This window comes from Dermacentor albipictus, chromosome 3 (genome assembly GCF_038994185.2).
Source record: "Dermacentor albipictus isolate Rhodes 1998 colony chromosome 3, USDA_Dalb.pri_finalv2, whole genome shotgun sequence".
NCBI lineage: Eukaryota > Metazoa > Arthropoda > Arachnida > Ixodida > Ixodidae > Dermacentor > Dermacentor albipictus.
Window position 1 is genome coordinate 18,495,897 of NC_091823.1, and position 21,045 is coordinate 18,516,941.

Genomic DNA, 21,045 nt, shown 5'->3' on the forward strand with positions numbered 1-21,045 from the left:
TATCAATGCTTTTTTTTAACACGTCATGGCCGATATTATTTAGGTCTACAATAAGACAGCACATGTACTAATTGTAGTAGTCATGTCAGCAGCAATATTGCTACATAAAATATTATGAAGAAAGCCATAACACTACTGTTGTATTGTTGAGGTGGCTAAAATGTGAAATTTTCAGGCAGCAAATGCTATGAGGTTCAGTGTGCTCATTCTAAGCTGTCTGTCTTAATGTGCAGGTGACAATGGACGTATCGTGTACAGTATAGTTGAGGGCGACCCCGATGGCCATCTAGCCATCGAAGCAAATGGGACCATAATAACACGTATGCCACTGGATCGAGAAAAGAAGTCACTGTACAGCCTTATTGTGCGGGCAACCGACCAAGCCATAGAAGTTCATCGCCGCCTTTCGAGCAGTGTCCAGGTGACCATTGTGCTCAAGGACGTCAATGACATGGTGCCTGAGTTTGTCACACCAAATGTGACCAGTGTGCAAGAGAATGCGCCAGCAAACAGCATCGTCATGGCAGTCAAAGCAGTGGACAGTGATGAAGGCAGAAACAGTTACGTGGAGTACAGTCTGTCACCAGAACACAGCTTCTCACTAGGCCCCGTCGATGGCCTGCTTCGTGTCAAAGGTCCCTTGGACCGGGAACAGAGGGCCAGTTATGAACTACTTGTGACAGCTCGAGACCGGGGTCATCCTGTACGCTCTGCCTCCCAAAGGCTACGGGTAATATTGCTTGACGAAAATGACAACAGTCCCGTATTTGATCCACGACAGTACAGCGCGGCAGTGTCTGAGAATGCTAGCCTTGGAACCAGTGTGCTTCAGGTGTCTGCCACTGATCAAGATGAAGGTGCTTCAGGTCAGGTGCGGTACTCTATCATCGCGGGTGACCCGAACCATGACTTTGAAGTCGGCCAGGACACTGGTGTGCTACGAGTACGCCGAGCCCTTGACTACGAGCGCCGGACACGATATCTACTCACCGTCCAGGCGGAAGATTGTGCTGGTGCTGGAGGCACAGAGCTGCGTTTTGACACAGCCACTGTGACTATAGCTGTGACAGATGTGAACGATAATGCTCCAACATTTGTGGACTCTCCTTATGAATTGCATGTTGTGGAAAATGCAGCTACGCCTGTGGTGCTCCTCACGCTCAGTGCACATGATGCAGACCATGTGCCCAGTGGTCCACTCTATTACCGTCTGGAAGAAAGCACTCAGGGACTGTTTCGTGTGAACAGCTCTACTGGTAAGCTCTCCCTCGTGCAATCACTGGACCGAGAAGTCAAGGACCGATACCAGCTCACTGTCCTTGCAGTGGACTCTGGTGAGTTCTGCTCTGCCCTATATGGTAGAAATTAAATGTGAAAGACTAGCAGATATTTTAACAGCAAATGCAGCTGTAACATGACCAATTATTCCAATCTGACTGACCAAAATGCATGCAAGACTTTCAGATGTCAAATTGTCGTTTCACTGTAAGATGAAGGGATAAATGTTTTCTCATAATCATAATTTGCTTGAAAGAACAGAACATACTCTTAATAATATACACCACTTACATTGTGTCAACAAATGTCCGAAACTATGTGCTAATCACATAGTCACAGTAAAATTTGCTGGCATTCTGTTATATAGTTACAGAACACACTATATTGCATAATATCCTGACGCTAAGGTAGCACATTCAGGAGGCATACTCCAAAAATCAGATGCATAATGCATTACGTATCTTGTTACGTAAAAGCTTGTCAGAACATTGATCACGGGTATCTAAATTTTTTGGTCATCATGGAACTCTTCACTGACTCGGGTTATTCAGGTGACCCTAGAGTGATGTTTACAGTGACTAAAGTATCTTGCATTTGCAGTTGCTATAATCATGATTTGTATAAGTGCTTTAAGTGCCATACACAATTTAACACACAAGAAAAGCAATGTTACATGCAAGAAAAGAGAGCTCTGAACTCAGTTTCAGTACATGATATCAGTTGAGTCTAGTTCAACAACCCATTTTTATGCTTTCAAATTAACTTGGTTACCACAGCTTCACACAAATATACAGATCACCTTTCAAATTCCATGCCACAGACATGCTTTGTATACATAATGAGTAACACCAATGCACCTCTGCAGTTGTTCCAATAGATCCTTTTGTATGCTTTCAAGTTTCATTGGGGGTGCAGCGAACCATGCTTTGAACACCTTTTGTCATCAAAGAAACAACAAAAATGGAATATTTTTTAGGTCTTTCCTGAGATATTAACTAATGCATTAGCACTAACAGTGATAGAGTGAACATTTTGGTTGCGCACTTAGTAGCACAGCATGCTTGGCACGTTCCAAATGCATAAACTCCATTTGCCCTTTAACAACAATCTTTTACAGTCTCTCCCATTGCTTCTATCCTTCTCCACTTCTCTACTACTTCAGCCATGCCCCCTCCAACTACTCTTCACATGTTACTTCCGTGTGCACATCCATTTGCATTTCCTTGAGGTTTATATACTGCTACTTGCTCATTATGTCTGCTTGATCAAAAAAATAATGGGTGATGATAGTGTAGTGTTCAAAAGTGCCACCATTAAATGGAACCAGGATGCATCGCAATCAGCAATAAAAAAGCCTTATATTAACAACAGACGCTATTGCAGCAGCCTGTTATTTATTGCAGACAGTTGACAAGGCTGGAATTACACCATCTGTCTAAAATTGCTTTAACTGCTGCTTACCATGCTTTAACTGTACTTGTTTCCAGTTTCTCACATTTTGCTGCGTGCCATCATCATTACTGTTAACAGTCAGTGTTGCCAACTTCTGGGTACTTGATCTTGAGAAATTTTGTGATTTTTCATGCACTTTTAAAAGTAACAGCTCTAGGTCTGAACATTTTGATATAGAAAGTTTCTTGGTGCACTACAATGGAATAGGCCCTCAGAAATCATAGCAGTTAGATGGGCTATTTGGTTGCTGGCTTGATGGAACATGGCGCCATTATAACCATATTCCATCAAGCCTTAGAAATCAATTGCCAGTCCCTCTAAGCCTTAAAAATGATACTGTGCATGGGAGTGTGCTTTTGAGCAGAATGTGAAATGAGAGTGGGAACTAGAAATGCTAGTGCATCGAAGACGGCATTGACTCGCTGACATTTATTCTAACAAATGAAATTTCTTACGTTGAATTGCAGGCAGCCCAAGGCAGACTGGAACAGGAACAGTTAACGTTCTTGTGAGTGACATCAATGACAATGCCCCTCGGTTTGAACGTAGTCGCTACATTGTTACGCTGCCCGAGAACCAACCAGTGAACACACCTCTTACAACCATCACAGCCACTGATGCCGATACTGGAAGGAATGCCCAGATCAGGTTAGTGACAGATACTGAAGGGTATGATGGTGCCTAGTACACTCTTTGATTGTGTTTTATGACACGCATGTTTAGCTTGTGACGTAAGCCAAGGCATTTAATGTCAGCTGTGTGCAGAACTGTATTCAGCGGGAGAACAAAATAAAGCAGGGACGCGATTTTCTAACAATGCCTTTTCCGATGCTAATGCCTTCCAGCGCTTTTTGCATTTGTGAGTGGTCAAGCAATACTCCGCCCCTGGCGGAGCATCGAATGCAGCCACTCACGAACACAAAAGGCACCGAAAGGTATTAGCATAAGAGAAGGCATCGCTACCAATCACGGCGCAGGTAAATTTAACAGAATCTTTTTAATTCTTGCTCAATTATATTAGTACCTACATATGTACTAGTAAGAAAACAAGAACAGTATACAGAATGCTAATTTTTGATGAACAATAACAGCATGAAGAGCTATTACAGGTTTCAGTTCTTGATTGCACGGCACTGATGCCAAATTCTAAAGTATAGACAACTAAATATATTGCTAATATTGCATTATGTGTTAACACAGCCTGTATATGTGTGATTCCAGGTATTCCCTGCGTGGTGAGAATGCGAGCCAGTTTCGAGTGGAGCCGGATAGTGGCCTTATTACAGCCCAGGCCCCTATGGACCATGAGGAGTGTGAACGCTATGTGCTTCAACTTGTTGCTGAAGACCACGGTCTGACACAACGCCACACGGCAGCTACAGAGATCATTGTCCTTGTCACAGATGAGAATGACAACAGGCCAGTTTTCAACGAAAACAACATGACAGTCGTCATTCCGGACACATCTGATACAGGCAAGCCACAAATTCTATAATATTAAAAATATACGCAAGGTAACTAAACTTTTAAGAACACAATATTCAATGACAAGTTCTGTTTTGCATTTATTTGCTTGCTGTAAGGAACAAAGAGGGTGGCAGCAAAACGTGGCCTAGTCTATTTGCAACGTTGTGTTTGTACCTTTATTGGTTACACTGTTTTTAATTAGGACTAGCAAAGAGCAATGAAATCGAGAAAATTATTTTTTCTTTGCTGTAATTTTCAATGCTTTTATGGCACAGCTAGACATTTACCTCACCCATTGAAATTATCAAAAGTTATAGAATAAGTGCTTCTTTAACGATTTCACAGATCGGAAAATACTTGTGCATTAAGCCTGAATTTATATATGTAAAGGAAATCCCTTAGCATCCATATGAAGATATTGCAGGTACTTTGTAAATTCAGAAGCATGTAGTTAGGCATGAGATTTTAATGTTCTTGCTGCTTATAAAAAGTTGCATGCCAGTGAAAGGTTGTTAACGTCTACTGTTTTATTGTCACAGGTCATTTTATTCTGGGCGCCCAGGCACAAGACATGGACTCTGGTGCAAACGGACGGCTGATTTTCCACTTATCTGGACCAGATGCGGAAAAGTTCCAAATCAATCAGGAGACAGGCATTGTGCGACTGGCCAAGAAGTTGCCGGCAGGGCAGAAAAAGGATGTCACCTACCACTTTCAAATCCATGCCACAGATCAAGGCAAAGTTCCACTGTCGTCTAGCGCCAGTGTTCGTGCATCTATCGCCAGCGGCAACCTGTTCCCTAAGTTCCAGTCGGGCACAATGAACAGGCTTACATTGTCTGAAGGTGGAATCGGAAGCAAAGGACGAGTGCTGACGACAATATCTGCGACATCTCCCAAAGCTGGGCCTGCTGCCAGAATCAACTACCACATTGTAGGAGGAAACAATGGTGGCGCATTCGCATTAAATCCGACAACTGGAGACCTCAGAGTTGTGCACGGTGAAGTGCTTGATTTGGAAACGATGCCCAGAATGCAACTGTGGCTGGCAGCTGGTGATAGCGATGACCCAATGCTAAGCAGTGCAACAAGGATCGACATAGAGCTAACTGACGTGAATGACAATGTTCCAGAGTTTGAACAAGACCTGTACAATACCTCAGTAAGGGAGGAGCAGCTTCCAGGTCAGCTGGTTGCGAAACTCTATGCACGCGATCCTGACAGTGACAAGAATGGAAGAGTGAGATACAAACTACGACCCATGACAGCAAAGGAGAGCACTGCATCACTGCCGTTTGAACTAAATGCCAATACGGGTGAACTGCGCACAACAGCTCGCCTGGATCGCGAGCAGATTGCCTCCTACCAATTTCTGGTGGAAGCCAGTGATCATGGGAGTCCTAGTTTAACCGGCACAGCCACTGTTGTTGTAACTGTTACAGACAAGAATGACAACCCACCTCGCTTTACCAGGCTCTTCAGTGTTAATGTAACTGAAAATGCTCCCATTGGATCCTTTGTCATCCAAGTGACTTCTTCTGACCGAGACGCTGCTGAAAATGCAAATGCAACATACAGTTTCACAGAGAACCCCGGCGAGCGATTTGCCATTGACCCATACTCAGGAAATGTGACCGTTGCAGGCCTGCTGGATAGGGAACTGCACGAAGAATACCTCCTTAAAGTAGCCGCTGTTGATGGTTCTTGGAAAGCAGAGACACCACTGACTATCTCTCTTCATGACATGAATGATAATGCACCACGGTTTCTGCAGCCTGTGTACAGGTTCAGGCTTGCTGAGCTGCAGCAGGCAGGAGCCTTCATTGGCCATGTATCGGCAATGGACGCAGACAAAGCTGGCCCCAATGCTGCCGTGACATATGCGCTTCGACATCCATCTGATTTCTTCAGCTTGGACCCTACCTCTGGTGGCCTGCTCAGTAAGCAGCCACTTCGCTACAGACGTTCTCCAAGGGGGATGGCGTCACCAGAAAACCAGCACATCCTTCGCATAGTGGCCACAGACCATGGGAAGCCACCACTGTCATCGGAGGCTACAATTTACATCAATGTTGTTGATGCTAACAACCACATGCCCAAATTTGACAAGGCAGCATACTTTTCACCACTGCCATACAATGCTGTTGTTGGACTGTCTGTGCTCCAAGTCACTGCGAGAGATGAACAAGATGTAGGCATCAATGCAGAATTAGTTTACAGCATTACTGATGGCAACGGAACTGGTCTTCTCGATGTGCATCCATCATCTGGTAATTATGATTATTTATTTATGGCGACTTAAAGTCTTTAAGCTGCTTAGTGGGCTATAAGGAATGCTGTAATGGAGGGTAAAAGAACGGAAACCTAGGCACGTTGACATACATTCATCTTGGGAACCAAGCGCCAACAGACAAGTGATGATTAAAGAAAAGACAAACAGTGCTGCTTGTAACTACCAAACAATTATTAAAAGAAAACGGTACACATATAGCCATACAGGTACAACTGCACATGCACTTTCACTACATCTTCTTAAAAAGATAAATTAAGCCACATAAAAGGATTTTATTTTCTTCACTTATCCCTCGTCTGTTAGCACTTGGTCCTCAATATGGCCACCTAGAGCTCTTTAAATTGCACATACAGTACACAAGCATTCTTGCATTCCACCTTCATCACACTTCAGTCACCATGGCCTATTATTATCTTGTGTTCAGTAAAAGAAGGCCATAGCCATAGAGCTATCACAGTGGGTATCTGGTAATTGTTCAAGCTGCTACTTTTTTTCTTTAGTGGAGACGGGTTGATGCATTTGGGTCTCCCTTTGCACCAAACATCTTTGAAATTAAAGGCAGTAATAAAACTGGTCTGACTTTCAGAGAAGGTCAGAATCAAATTTAAACTTGCGACTTAGCCATCATTGCGTACTAGTTGTGATCACAAATAGGAATAGCATGCTCAAGTACTGCCAAGTAGAGACAACAGCACTTATCCTACAGCTCGATTTCATCTTTTTCCTCAGATATGCCAGCCATTTATCACCATCTCCTTTCTTTTATAGTGAATTTGATTGGAAGTCATCAGCATTTATCAACACTCATCTGTTTGAAATTTTTGGCAGCCTTCATTCTCATTACACTAGATTTAATCACCATCAGAATGTGTGAGTGAAAGTGAGCACAAAAGTTACTTTTTTGAATGTCAAAGATGCCTGTAATATGTTACTGTTGATATCAGGTTTGTGAAAGCAAGTTGATCACTGCTGAATAAGCTGAATAAGCCCGACAGGCTTGTCAGCAGCAATGACACAAACTTTGTCCTTTAGCTGACAATTCGGGCTGCTGGCAAGGCAGCATGAGAGCCTGCTTTAGCAGTAGTTTAAATTTTCCTTTTGCTGCTTGAGAGGAATTATGATACTAAATTTAATGTCTTGTTACGACAGGGTTTCTGGGAACTGTGAGCAATTGCTTTTCTAAAAAAAAAGCCATGAACATAGGTGCCGTAGTCGGCAAAACCTAAATCAAATTCGAGGAATCAACATCATTAAGGAGGGATTAGGCACTTCAAAAAACTTTTTTTTATGTTTTAAACAATTTGACTGAAATTTGCACAGTTAATGTATTTGTACCAGCTCATTTTAAAAATGCAATTTTGTTGCTTTTATAATGAATATTTTTTATGATATCCAAAACAGGATGTTCTTTGTTTGTAGCCTAATTAGCTAATTAACAGCAACTTGCACAGTAATATACTGCAAACGGAATTGATTGTGAATGTTCATAGTGTGTTGTAAGCTATAAATCATTGTTTCAGGCCATTTTGAAGCAAAGTTATAGGTTGTCCTATAATTTGCCTACAGCTCACCTATAACTCGGCTATAGCTCAAAAAATGCCCACCTTGAAAATAAAAAATTATCAATATAGGCATCTTTTATGACTAACTTTGAAAACCTATAACTTTGGTTCAAAATGGCCTGAAACAACGATTTATAGCTTATGACACACTATGAACACTCACAATCTATTCCGTGTGCTGTATGTTACTGTGTAAGTTGCTGTTAATTAGCTAATTAGGTTCCAAACAAAGAACATCCTGTTATGTATTTTGTGATACAAAAAAATAATATCATTTTTAAACCAGCTTGTAAAAATACATTAACTGCGCTAATTTAATTCAAGTTGCATGAAAAAAAATTTTGAAGTGCCTCGTCCTCCCTTAAGCCGTTCACGATCCCTACAGTTACATATTAGCTTCAAATTACACGAATAAGCAGCAGATCTCAAACCAGTTGTTCCAAATTTTATGAGAACCTTGCGGCAAGGATTCTGTAGATAATAAAGAAATGAGACAGCCATTGGAACACAGCTATGTATTTCATATACTAAACAGTCATCAAACCTCTAGTTGCCACGGCAATCTCATGGTGCTGTATTCATTTCTTTATTCCAGGATGGCTAACAGTAGCCAAACCATTGCCAAGATACCAGGGCCAGAAGTTTGTGCTGAAGGTCAAAGCTACAGATCAAGGAGTGCCGCCCAAAACAGCTGATGCAGTTGTGTCCATTGTCATCACAGCAGAGAACCAGTTCAACCCAGTGTTCAGTGCACTAAGCTACCAGATTATCATCCCTGAAAATGAACCTGTTGGCTCTGAGCTGCTCACCGTTTCTGCCACAGATGCTGACTCAGGTAACCTTCTATGTTTTTTGCACTGTTGGGTTCATGCAATCTAGTGAACTCTGGTGACAGAAGCAGCTTACCGTTCTGCATTTTCATGCCAATTTTTATTTATGGTACTGATGGAAAATAATTAAATCAACTGCACGAAGCTAGCCATGAAGCAGAAAGTAGCACGATCGACCAGGACTAGTGTAGAATGCTAACTTTCTAGAACTCTGTGCTAGTTGTGATCATTCATGTTCGCTTCCCACTGTTAATATTTTTTTCTTGTAATGAACCAGCTAGCCCCAAACAATCTTATTACATTGCAGAGAAGGCAAGCTTTTACAAAAGAGGTCAAGACGACACAAGCATTGCCAGTTGTGACATGTGAATTGCACATTATTGGCATAGTGAAGCCGACAGTGCTGCTGATTATTTGTAAACGGGCTGGTATTCAGAGAGGACCATTGCACAATTAAGAGTGTAGCAATCTGGTTCCCAACACATGTCAAGTGTCAGTGGTGACTCTTTCATTGTTAGATACAATTTCTTGCTTACCAAGACTTAAACTCAGTGTGTCCTTCAAAGTCTTCCTTAAAGTGCCTTCAAAAAGTTGAATGCAGAGAGGGCAAGCAATTCCGGTTTATTTTGATTGCCTTTGAAAGAGCTAAATGAAACATGTTTTGTTTTTGTGGCACATCATGCTGGAGCAGTGTCATAGCAGAAGGAAGTGATAACAGTAACTGTAGAGTAATGTCTTAGTTGCTATTGTATTAAGGCAGGTCTGCGAGCTTCATAATTTATGTGCTTGACTATACTGAGCATCACTCTTCTTGCAGGTCTGAATGGACTGGTACGCTATTCAATTCAGTCAGGAAACGTCAACGACAGCTTCATAATGGACCCACACACTGGAGCAATGGCCATCCGTCGAGTCTTGGACTATGAAAGTACACCGGAGTTCCGGCTCAATGTCAGCGCTTGTGACAGTGCATTTAACGTCAAGTGTGCTTGGGCAACATTGACTGTAATTGTGACTGATGTCAATGACTGTGCTCCAGAATTCAATGCTACTATTTTTGATGCGTACGTGCCAGAAAATGAGTTGACGGGGACTGTTGTTACACAGCTCATAGCCACAGATGCAGACTCGGGTCGAAACAAACTTATTCAGTATGCTCTTGTGGGTTCTTCTGATTTCGCCATTGACAGCCAGACTGGGTTAGTGACAACAAAGACAACATTTGACTATGAACAAGCCAGCGAATATGTCCTTGAAGTAGTGGCGAGCAACCCTGGGTCACTGCAGTACAGCTCCTGTCAGCTGCGTGTCCACATCACAGGAAAGAATGAGTTCTACCCTCGATTTGTGCAACCTGTATTTCAGTTTGCAGTGAGTGAATCGACAGTTGTAGGAACGGCAGTGGGCCGTGTCCTAGCAACAGACGAGGACTCTGGACCTGACGGTCATGTGTATTTCCTCTTTGTGGGAAGCAGCAATGACAGAGGATTTCGCATTCAACCCAGTACAGGCATAATTACAGTGGCACGTGTCCTCGATCGTGAAGCCCAAGCTCGAGTTGTTTTGTCTGTGATGGCTAAGAATGCAGGAAGTATTCGTGGCAATGATACTGATGAAGCTCAAGTTGTTGTAAGCATTCAGGATGGCAATGACCCACCAATGTTTCTGCAACCACTGTATGAAGCTCGCCTCAGTGAAGCAGCCCCTGTGGGTTCATCAGTACTGACAGTGTCTGCAGTGGACAGGGATGTGCGCCCCAACAACCATCAATTTTTCTACTCAATTGTTGATGGTGACCCCAACAAAGCATTTAGTGTGGATGCACAGACTGGACTTCTACAAACTTCAATGCCTCTGGATCGTGAAGCAGTTCCAGTTTACTCCTTGACTGTGGCTGCAATTGATCATGGAAGTCCACCGCAAACAGGAACAACAGTGGTTCGTGTGACATTGGATGACGTCAATGATAATGGCCCTGAGCTTGAGCCAGCAGATCTTTTGGGCTACGTGCTTGAAGATGAGCCACCTTACACTAGTGTCATCACCTTGTCTGCCAGGGATCCTGACTTAGCACCCAATGGAGCACCCTTTACATACACCCTGGTTGGTGGAGCCAGGAAGAGCTTGTTTGAACTCGACCGTGACACTGGACTCTTAAGGACCACACAGCGCCTTGACCGAGAGGCAACCCCATCAATACAGCTTTTGGTTGAAGTACAGGACAGTGGCACCCCACCCATGCGAGCACGGCACACCCTTACCATAATGCTGGTTGACAAAAATGACAGCCCTTCGGCACCACGCTTGGTGACAGTCATGGTTTGGGTCTACCAAAATCTTTTTCCAGGAGGCAAGATTGCAGATGTAAGGCCCCTTGACCCCGACACCACAGGTGAATACCAGTGTCGCCTGCAAGGTCGTGATGCGATATTCAGCATTGTAAGCTACTGTGACCTCCACGCATCTCGTCTGCTCAGCCCCAGCAACTACAGCCTCACTGTACGTGGAAATGATGGCTATCACCAAGATGTGACATCAACCGTGAATGTGCAGTTCAAGGCTTTTGACAATGCTACTGTAGAAAACAGCATCTCTCTGAACATTGTCAATCAGTCTGCCCATGACTTCTTGAGTTCCACCTACGACCGGTTCCTTGGGCTGCTGGGACATGTACTTGAGGTGAGCACCTAATTCTTATATAGTGCCAGAAATAAACAGGCCTCATTTGATTTCCAGTATCTAAAGCTCACGAATGGCTGCCTCAATATGATGGCGCAAGCCATTTTATTAATGTGTGTGTTCCTATGTCATTCCAAACAGCATGTATGTGGTTTCTTTTAAATAAATAAATTGTTTCCTTTAAATAAATAAATTCTATGAATGTTCCTGTGTGAAAAATTATGGGCTTAAGGCTACATACTTTAAATATGATTGAAATAATGATACACCAGCCTTTCGAGAGACTAAACCAAACCCTCACTCAACTAAACCCTCATAAAGATTTCACATAAAAAAAAAAACACGAGACCGAGAAAAAAAAAAAAAAACAGGGTGGAGCTAATGGGGGGGGGGGGTGTTTCCACAAATGGTAACAATTTTGACGCAGTGACAGCAAATTGTATTTAACTATGCCAAACCAATAGCGGCTGCATTAAAGTCAATACAAACTTCACTTTGTGCAGGGTTTGGGCGTACCAGTCATCTACAGCATGACGGATGTACAAGGACAGCTCCAACTGGCCCTTGCTGTGAAAAGGTCATCTGGAGCACTGGTAACCCCCGAAAAGGTGGTTCGGCGCCTAGAAGCCAGGAAGGACTCCCTACAAGGGATGCTCACGAAGACCATCTTAGTTGGCTATGAGCCGTGCGTGAGCTCACCTTGTCAGCACGGTGGCACCTGCCACAGCTACCTCGACCTGCAGCCGTCCCTCCTCATCCTAGATTCACCCCAGCTCGTGTTTGTGTCACCCCGTGCAAGTCGCTCGTTTGCCTGTTCCTGCCCCAGTGGCTTTTCTGGAGACCAGTGCCAGGATCAGTTGGATCCGTGTTCACCAAACCCATGTGCAGATGGCGCACCTTGCCAACCGGACATTGAAGCCGGCTTCCGGTGTACATGTCCACCTGACCGGCAAGGCCCACGCTGCAAGAGCCCTCGTCAGGAAAGCTGTGCCAGCTCACCTTGCAAGAATGGTGGCAGCTGCAGGGAGGCCCCTGGTGGCTCCTTCTTCTGCCTCTGCAGGCTTGGCTTCAAGGGAAGCTTGTGTGAGCAGGCAGCTGACGGGTGCAGGCCAAGTCGGTGCCGCAATGGGGGTACCTGCATCAGTGACGGGCCCGCAGGTTTGTGGCATGCTACTCATTCATTATGCTCTTTGTGATATGTTGTTTGCATTTTCTTGCCCACAAGGAGATTCTTTTGTTTTGACAGTAACAACCACCACAGACACACTCCAAGACATACATAAAAGAGTCTTCAAAATCTGTTTCACATATCTCAAGTTTGCCATAACATAGATGCCCCAAATGTCATGTTGTAGCGAAAATAGGTACCTTTCGGTAATTTGGAAATAGAGCAACCATATATGAGGCATTTTCAAAGCAAACTTATGAAACATACCTTAAGAAAATGTATATGAATTTTATACAGCCCCTGCAGGGACTTTCGACCATTCAGCTGTTGTTACTGAAGAAGACATCTGCCCAGTGTCTGTGAGAGGTAGATCACTAAATTTGGAGTTCAGAAAAATTAATGCTAGCATGCTTGCAAAGTAGAATGTGCATTATTGTGGAGCTCTCACTGACCGATCTGCTCAAATAAAATGGTTCACATGAACCACATTTCTTTTACTTTATTAGCCAGAATTGATAATTCAGTCATTGATCACAGCAGTCACCAGACTTCCACCTCCATTATGTTTGACAATAATCTAGCACAGAGACACACTTACTCCCATGATTGCACTCCTGGTGGCTAATACAAGCTTCAACTTTAAATTTAATGCCACATTATATGAGATTGTGCATAGGTAAATGTCTGTCTCCGAAAAAAACAAACTACCACTCACCCATAAGATGTTCTAGAAACTTACTTCAGAGCTAGATTCAGTTGTGTCATACAAAAGACCGTCTTTCCGTGTTTGCATTGCTTAGCAACCATTGTTTGTTCTTTCATGCAGGTTACCATTGCCAGTGCGAGCCCAACTACTTTGGAAAGCACTGTGAAAAGTCAACCTATGGCTTCCAACCCTATTCGTACATGGCCTTCCCCTCACTCAAGCCAAGCACCAATGACATTTCAATCGTGTTCTCTACAAACCAAAGGGATGCGTTGCTCGCCTACAACTTTGGTGTTCAGAATGGTGGCCGATCCGATTTTGTGGCACTCGAGATTGTGGATGGCAAGGCACAGTTTTCCTTTGGTGGCTCGCGTACAGCCATTTCCAAAGTCTCTGTTGACAAAGAAGTTGCTGATGGTGGATGGCACAGAGTCACTGTCATTCGCAATGGCCGGGTAAGTTGAACTAATGTGAATAAAAGCCTTTTGAGTAATGGGCTGTGGTCCCCTAAGTGGATAGTCACTTTAAGCTTACTAAACTTATCTGAAAAAGGAGTGGATTTTAAACCCTGCCTCTTGCTTAGAATACTAGAACAGTGGACAGCTGATAATTTAACACTGGCTAATTTCATACAGCTGAATTCAATGCTCTATTTAAGCACTCTAAACCCAAAACGAACTCACATTCCAGAATACTAATTTGAACCTCACATACTTCAAGCCAATTCTGCATGTGATTCTGGGTCAAATGAAAGGATGTCAATTGTGCTCATACCTGCATCTAAATAAATGTTGTGAAGATCCAAAAATTAATGCTGCAGTATGCTTTGCATTTTAGGTCGCATCGCTTTCAGTTGTGAGCTGCCAAGATCATGGAGAATTTTGCGAAGAGTGCTCTCATGCCAACTCAAGCTGCTCACTTTCGGTTACTGGACAAGCAGGGTGAGTAAAGAACTAACACAGAGCCTATAATTAATGTTGTGCTTGCACGCCATTTTTTAAGCATCAGGATATAGTGCAAACCAAGCAGCAAGAATAATTTGGGAAGCAAAAAACAACACACTCCCCCAAACCTCAACAAACAGCACTGAGGTACCATCTGTTGTGTTAAGTTTGCTTACGGCAAAAGAACTGGCAAAGTGTTTGCTTTTCAACCTATACTTGTTGGCCTACTTTTCTTTTAATGCAAAGATGCTTAAACTATGAGACAGATTTCTTTCGGACTCAAGACAGAGAATTAGACAACGGAGCTTCTAGTGCAACACCCTTACAGTGACAGTGACACTCCGAATGCTGCAGGCAAATGGCCATAACAGATGTAACTGTAGAACAGCTGGGACTGTTTATTCCTGAAACTGCGTGCTTTTCAATATGCTGTAAGCCTGGTGTACAGCCCACTTTGTATTAAGCTGAGCTATCAATTCACGTACTGCGACACGCCTGGTAAAGCCTAAACTCCTCGTGCAGATGATGAGCTCACACTTGATCTTGGCACAAATAGACAGTTTGGCATGCCTGAGTAAGCACATGTAGTGCCTCCATCATACTTGATCCAGACAAGCCTTTAGCACCATTTTGCTCCTCCTGCGGAGGGTGCTGGAGAATTCTGGATTGAATATCTTGAATGTGGTAGTGTAAAGTGTCTTCCTTCCAAAGAATTCAAATGCCTACTCCTTACAGCCTGCATTTATTAAAGTCAAGCCGCTAGAAATGTGTCTTCATTGTTTTGGTTAAGTCTGATGGCAACCATATAATAATACACAGCTGAACGGACGACACCAACCTATCATAATAGACAATTGATGCTGTCCAGTTATACTAAGAACACTCGGTTACTGTTAGACTGAAGTCTGCCTACATCATACTGTTATACCAATTCACTACTTAAACCATATTTGTTGTCTATTAACACTGCAAATCAGGGTATGATGTTATGCTTGCACGTGAAGATCATAACAGTGCTGCAGTGTTCTGCAATGCGATAAAGATGAAGTTTGAGAACACTGTGCAAACTCCATTGTCTAATGTCTGGTGCATGATGGGAATGACACACACATTAAAATGATGCAGTACTATATTTACAAGGTACAAACAGGATCAGGTAAAAACAATATGACTGAACTTCAGCTTGCACAGCACTCCCTCATATGTACCCTTCTTTTACGGCAGTTGGGCACTACAACACTGTTGTCACCTTCATGCACCTCTGCAACGCAATGGTAGAGGTCTTGTTAAGCAACTGATGGTTCTAGTCTCTGTCACATGGACAGCAGAACATGCAATTAATCTACGAACTGATGTAACACTTTCATGTCTACTGAGAAATGAGATGGGGCATGATGGATGTCTATGAACACATAGTAAAATATTTCAAAAGCATTTTGACATGCATAACTCACTGCAGTCAGGGTGATAATTTAGGCAAGTTGGTTATTGATGTGCTTAGTGTGTTCTGTGCCAGTTCTTCAGGTGTTTGTGTCTGTCAATGCTAAAACAAGTTCACAGCTCTCTGCAGCTGTGTCCTGCCATAGGCAAGAGCAATGAATGGCTGCTTTCTTGTACAATATGTTAAGGCAGGCCACAAAAGTCAGAAATGCTGTGCAGAGCTTACCATAACATACAGAGCACAAGAAGAGATTTCAGTAGGACTACGCTGGCAATTCTGTCACTGAAGTACTATAAATGCTTTAGTAAAACAGTAAATACTCAGTGAAACGTAGAAAGGTGTGCACCATTTGTGTAACTTGTCTCATATTTTCACTGAGTTGCAAATTCTTTTAGCGTATCATGAATGTTTGCCATGCTTAATGCAAATCAGTCCAACAAAACACAAATAATATGGCACTGTACTTTTGTCACCTTGCCTGCATTTTTGCTACTTATATTGTGTTTAGTTTATGCTGAAGATGCCCACTGTTTGACCAGCCAGCTTAGCTCCACATTCTTATGAGTTAATATAATGTACTTGATTTGCTTTCCTAGTGCTCCTTCTAATGTCCTGTGTGTATACGTTTGCCACTGACATGCAGGACTTTGAGCCTGAGCAGTCAGCCACTGTTTGTGGGCGGGCTGCCGTCTGTGGAGCCACTGCTGGAGCGGCCCAGCCAGGTGGCAGCCGATGACTTTGTTGGCTGCATGCACAGTGTATCAGTTGATGGCCACCCACTAGCGCTGGATGCTCCCCTCAGAGCACAGTACACCACAGTTGCCTGCGGCCGCAGGGGTGACCCCTGTGCTGGTGGTTGCAAGGGTGGGGCACCTTGCCACGACCTTTGGTTTACAAGTCGGTGTACCTGCTCTGGAGGAGGCCTGCTGGCGCATGACTGCAATGAAGGTGAGCTCCCACGGATGAGCACATTAGGTGACCATCTCTCCCTCTCCCTCTTGCATCCTTCCTGCCACCGCTGCTGCTAGCAGTAACCAGCTCCATACCAGGCCAGACAACAGGAATGATGAAGTAGTTGAGTTACAACACTGGAAAAGAAGAGTTGAAATGTGAATGAGCCGTAAGGTCATAGTAGTGAGAATGAAGTTGCATGAGATGGTACAGATGGAAAGGAAACTGAAAAGCAAGCACTATCCTATGAGTGTTGTAATATCCTGTGTTGGCTTCCAGTTTCGGTTTTGAATCAGTTACATCAGGGCGCCACTCAGCGCCAAACAGTGTAAATACACCTGCTGCGTTTCCCCCTCGCTGGGATAAAGTCATTCTTTGTCTGGTCCCCGACTCGAGCAGTCTGGCTCTTCCTTGCAGCGCTCCGCGCCCCGGCCGTTGGGCCTCATGCCGTAGGTCCAACGTTTGGCCACCCCGTTGAAGCTACTACAAACTGGCGACGAGGATGGAATATTACATCACCTCTCCCTTGAGAGAAAAATGCACCACTCGCTCACCTCGCAACAAGTGTCACTTCCTTCTGTCCACAGTGTTCTATGTTACTTAACTGTTCACTTAAGAGCGCTCTTATTATTCTGCGGAATATGTGAAGGCAGATTTGAAGCTGTATTATGAGAATACGATGGTACAGTAAGCGAAAGTTTGACTTCATCATTACCACTGAAGCCCATTTATGCTTGCAGTAACACTTAGCTACTTTCTTACACAACCTTTGTAAGAATACTTTAAGATCACTAGTTAAATTTGTCATAATGGCAAAGTTAGAACACCTTAGCGAAAGAGAATAAGACATGCCTCTGACAACCAACCAGATACGTTGGGGAACAGTGTGAGTGCCACATTCCAGAAAAAAAAAAAAAAAACAAAGAGGGGTGACTTAGTGCAGTAGGTGTTCAAAAGAAACTTTTAATTGACTTTGCAAGAGCTGTCCCAACTTTATCAAACTTCTTGCAGCACAAAGGATAGAGAAAACAAGGTGAAACGATTTGAGTGAAGCTTGCTGGTCTGATCAGAATGTTAGGTCATTGCCGTCCGTTACCGCTCGTGGCCAATGGCATTTAGCAAAAACCAGCTGCCATCAGTTTGGAATAGGCCAGTTACGTTCACCTCAGAAAATGTTTAATTGAAGTAGCACAACCAGTTATTATAACTCTGCATCCAAGTTCCCTACATTAATGAAACACTCTCTTGCAGCCCTGGAGCCCTATTCACTCGGAAGCGGTTCATACCTGGAACTTGTTCCTCAGGAGAAGCACAGGCGAGCAGCCCTGCTCTTGCAGCAAAGCCGGCGCAGTGTCAGGAGCACTGCCAGCTTTAAGACAATGGCGTTCAGGCTTCGTACTAGGACTGATGTTGGTCTACTTCTGCAAGTGGCCACTGAGAGAGACTACACAAGACTACAGGTGAAAAACACAATGCTTTAATTGCACACAGTAGTGGTAAGTCAATGGCTATGGCGTTAAGATGGTGAGCTTGAGGTTGCAGGTTTGATTGCTGCCACTGCAGCCGCATTCCAATGGGAGTCAGATGCACAAAACGCTCATATACTTTGATTACAACCACAGGTGGTCAAAATTAATATGGAATCCCGCTACGGCATGCTCATAATCAGATTGTGACTTTGATACGTAAAACGCCAGAATTTAATTTAATTGTACACAGGAGTTTCTTTCATGCATTTTGTTAAGCACCCACATGTAGCCACATTGGGGTTTGGCTACGCACAGTAAAATATTGCGAGACTTGTTGCATTGCCTAACAACTGGCCACCACAGCACCTGATGACCAGTTAGCTTGTACATAAGTATTATTAAAAGTTTACTGTTGTGCTAGTTTCTTCATGATCAATAACTTGCAACACATGAAAAACCAGGCAAAAAGAGACACCCATGTACGCTTCAAGTTAGTGATGTAGTGCAAACACTTTATAATGGATTCTATAAACAAACCACACACTACTGACTCAATTTACACATTTAATTTGAATTCTCTAATAAAGTACCACATTGGATTTTGCAGGTCACATTTATTAAGGCATATGCTGCAACCATGCCAAGCCTTGTATCACTAGTGGTCAGAATGTTAAGCTCCCACTGTGCCAGCGTTGGTTAGAATGCTAGCATCAGAACACCTCTTTCCAGCTCTACAAACCAGGAACAAATGGAAGTTGCAGAGTACCAGTATCCTCCGCGACTGTAATGCAATGCTTAACACTCATACTTTTATGACGGCAAAGCTAAGTGCCAAAGATACCTGCTGATACAATTTTTCATCAAAGGAAATCTATAGAAAAAGGTTCAGCTAGATTGGTAGATTACATTCGTTGAATAAAAAAGATGCTCATCTCGCCATGAACAGAAGCATTGTAGGGCAGAAACATTGTAAAGATGAAAAAGGATTGTTATACCACCTTGACCTTCCTGCACAAGCTCCTCGTGATGCCATAGTTCTTCAGAAGACCTGTTCAGGTCTAGTTAATTGTTTATCAATAGTGAACGTGGACCAAATGGAACAAATGCATAAAAATATTGCAAAATCCATGAAGTCACATTGTAACATGGGTGTTGTCTTGGATGAGATTCGAGAATGAAAATATTGGCTTTGATTTTCTGCACTAACAATCAACCTCATAAAAAAAGTGCAGCAAAAGCACTGAAGGAATACTCCATTAGCCTGAAGTGCTTCAATGTTTCACATTACCGTCTCTTGAGCCAAAACTGAAAAGTCCCAACTGCAAAATGATAGGGATGTGCAAGCTGCTGTTAAAATTAATAGCATACAGTGATGAACATGCATATCATGTGCATGTACTATGGGGAGACAACAACAAATGTGCAGATATGTACGCGTGTGTGAAAGAGTAACACACCCCCAACCTTTTGCTTTCTCCAAAGAAAGCGGAAAGGAAAGAACAATTTCAATTAGCTACATCCTTCAATCATGCCCACAAAACTATCTTGTTTACACAACATCTGATTTCCTTCATTTGCTTATATGCCGTGTGCCTTGTCAGAAATCATTTTCCAATAGAACAATTGAACAGTTGGCAGTACCAAAAAATAAATTTTCTTGAGCTTAAAAAAAGTTGCCATGTGCCTTTTGCCACTCTTACCTGCTGCAGTGGCTTTGGATCTGGTTTTATGCAGCTGGGCATGAAGTCGTGGATTAGATTCCTGACTGCAGCGGCTGCGTTGTGATGGGGGCAGAGCTTGAAAATCTGTATGTGCCGCGCTTTAGGTGCATGGTAACTAACCTCAGTAGGTCAATATTAATCATAACCCTTCTATGGCCTTGGTACATTCAAATCAACCTATCAATCAATCTTTTGCTACTCAAGTGACACATAGATTCTCACCACATGCACTGGTTTGCAGCTTGTGGATGGACATCTGGAGTACATCTCTCAGACAAAGCAGCAGGACCCAGTGCGGTGGCGCCACCCCAGGCGCATCTCTGATGGCAACTGGCAAGACATCACTCTCAGTCGCAAGCTGGAATCTGGTGGCGCAGTCATGCTTGCTGTTGGGGACGCGGAGAATCAAATTCCAAGTGATGGCAGCCTTCACGACTTCCTTGACCCATTCCTGAGTTCCTTCACCATCGGCGGACACTGGGACTTGAACTCAGTCACTCATGAGAATTCTCCAGGTAACACTATTCCCCTGCTGCTCAATATAGAATAAAGCCTAGATCTTTGCATGTATTCGTGATTACCATATTTTTCGGACTACAGGTCATACCTTTTTATAAGCTGCACACCCACTTTTCCCAGACTTATAAAAAAAAAGGTATACAAGTCGCACTGGCATACGAACGTGCCTATATTAACTTAATTGGCATGATTAAGCACAATGATACATGCTTGTACACTCATCACAATATGTCTTACTTACCTGTTACCCATTTCTTACTTAAGTGTTTCCGTGAACAAAGTTTTTATGACCCATAAATTCTAACCAAAAATAACTTCTACCAACATTCCTCTTAGGCAATGAGAACCAACAGTTATTGTACTTGAAGCCATTGAAGGCCTCGTCCTCCTGTCCTCCAAAGCAGTAAAGAAAGTTAAGCGACTTTCGCTGCAGCATCACTGGGTCAACATCGTTGGTCTTTGAATAACATTTAGACATTGTAGGTACATTCATTGCGTTGCTAATGACGCACGACGTGTTAGGAAATAAAGACACTGATATTGGCCGTGCCAGCATGCTCGGCCA

At 43.3% G+C, this 21,045-nt stretch overlaps 1 protein-coding gene across 1 annotated transcript in view; it reads left to right on the forward strand.

Annotated features, from left to right (window-relative positions):
* Positions 1-21,045, forward strand: part of ft (cadherin-related tumor suppressor fat) — a 127,175-nt gene that overhangs the window by 101,496 nt on the left and 4,634 nt on the right. The window contains exons 8-19 of the mRNA XM_065425524.2: positions 234-1,334; positions 3,198-3,378; positions 3,952-4,205; positions 4,737-6,467; positions 8,648-8,887; positions 9,700-11,561; positions 12,065-12,719; positions 13,556-13,890; positions 14,273-14,376; positions 16,464-16,768; positions 18,023-18,231; positions 20,203-20,476. Coding sequence (XP_065281596.2) covers positions 234-1,334; positions 3,198-3,378; positions 3,952-4,205; positions 4,737-6,467; positions 8,648-8,887; positions 9,700-11,561; positions 12,065-12,719; positions 13,556-13,890; positions 14,273-14,376; positions 16,464-16,768; positions 18,023-18,231; positions 20,203-20,476 — 7,251 coding nt within the window. The remainder of the gene's footprint in view (positions 1-233; positions 1,335-3,197; positions 3,379-3,951; positions 4,206-4,736; positions 6,468-8,647; positions 8,888-9,699; positions 11,562-12,064; positions 12,720-13,555; positions 13,891-14,272; positions 14,377-16,463; positions 16,769-18,022; positions 18,232-20,202; positions 20,477-21,045) is intronic.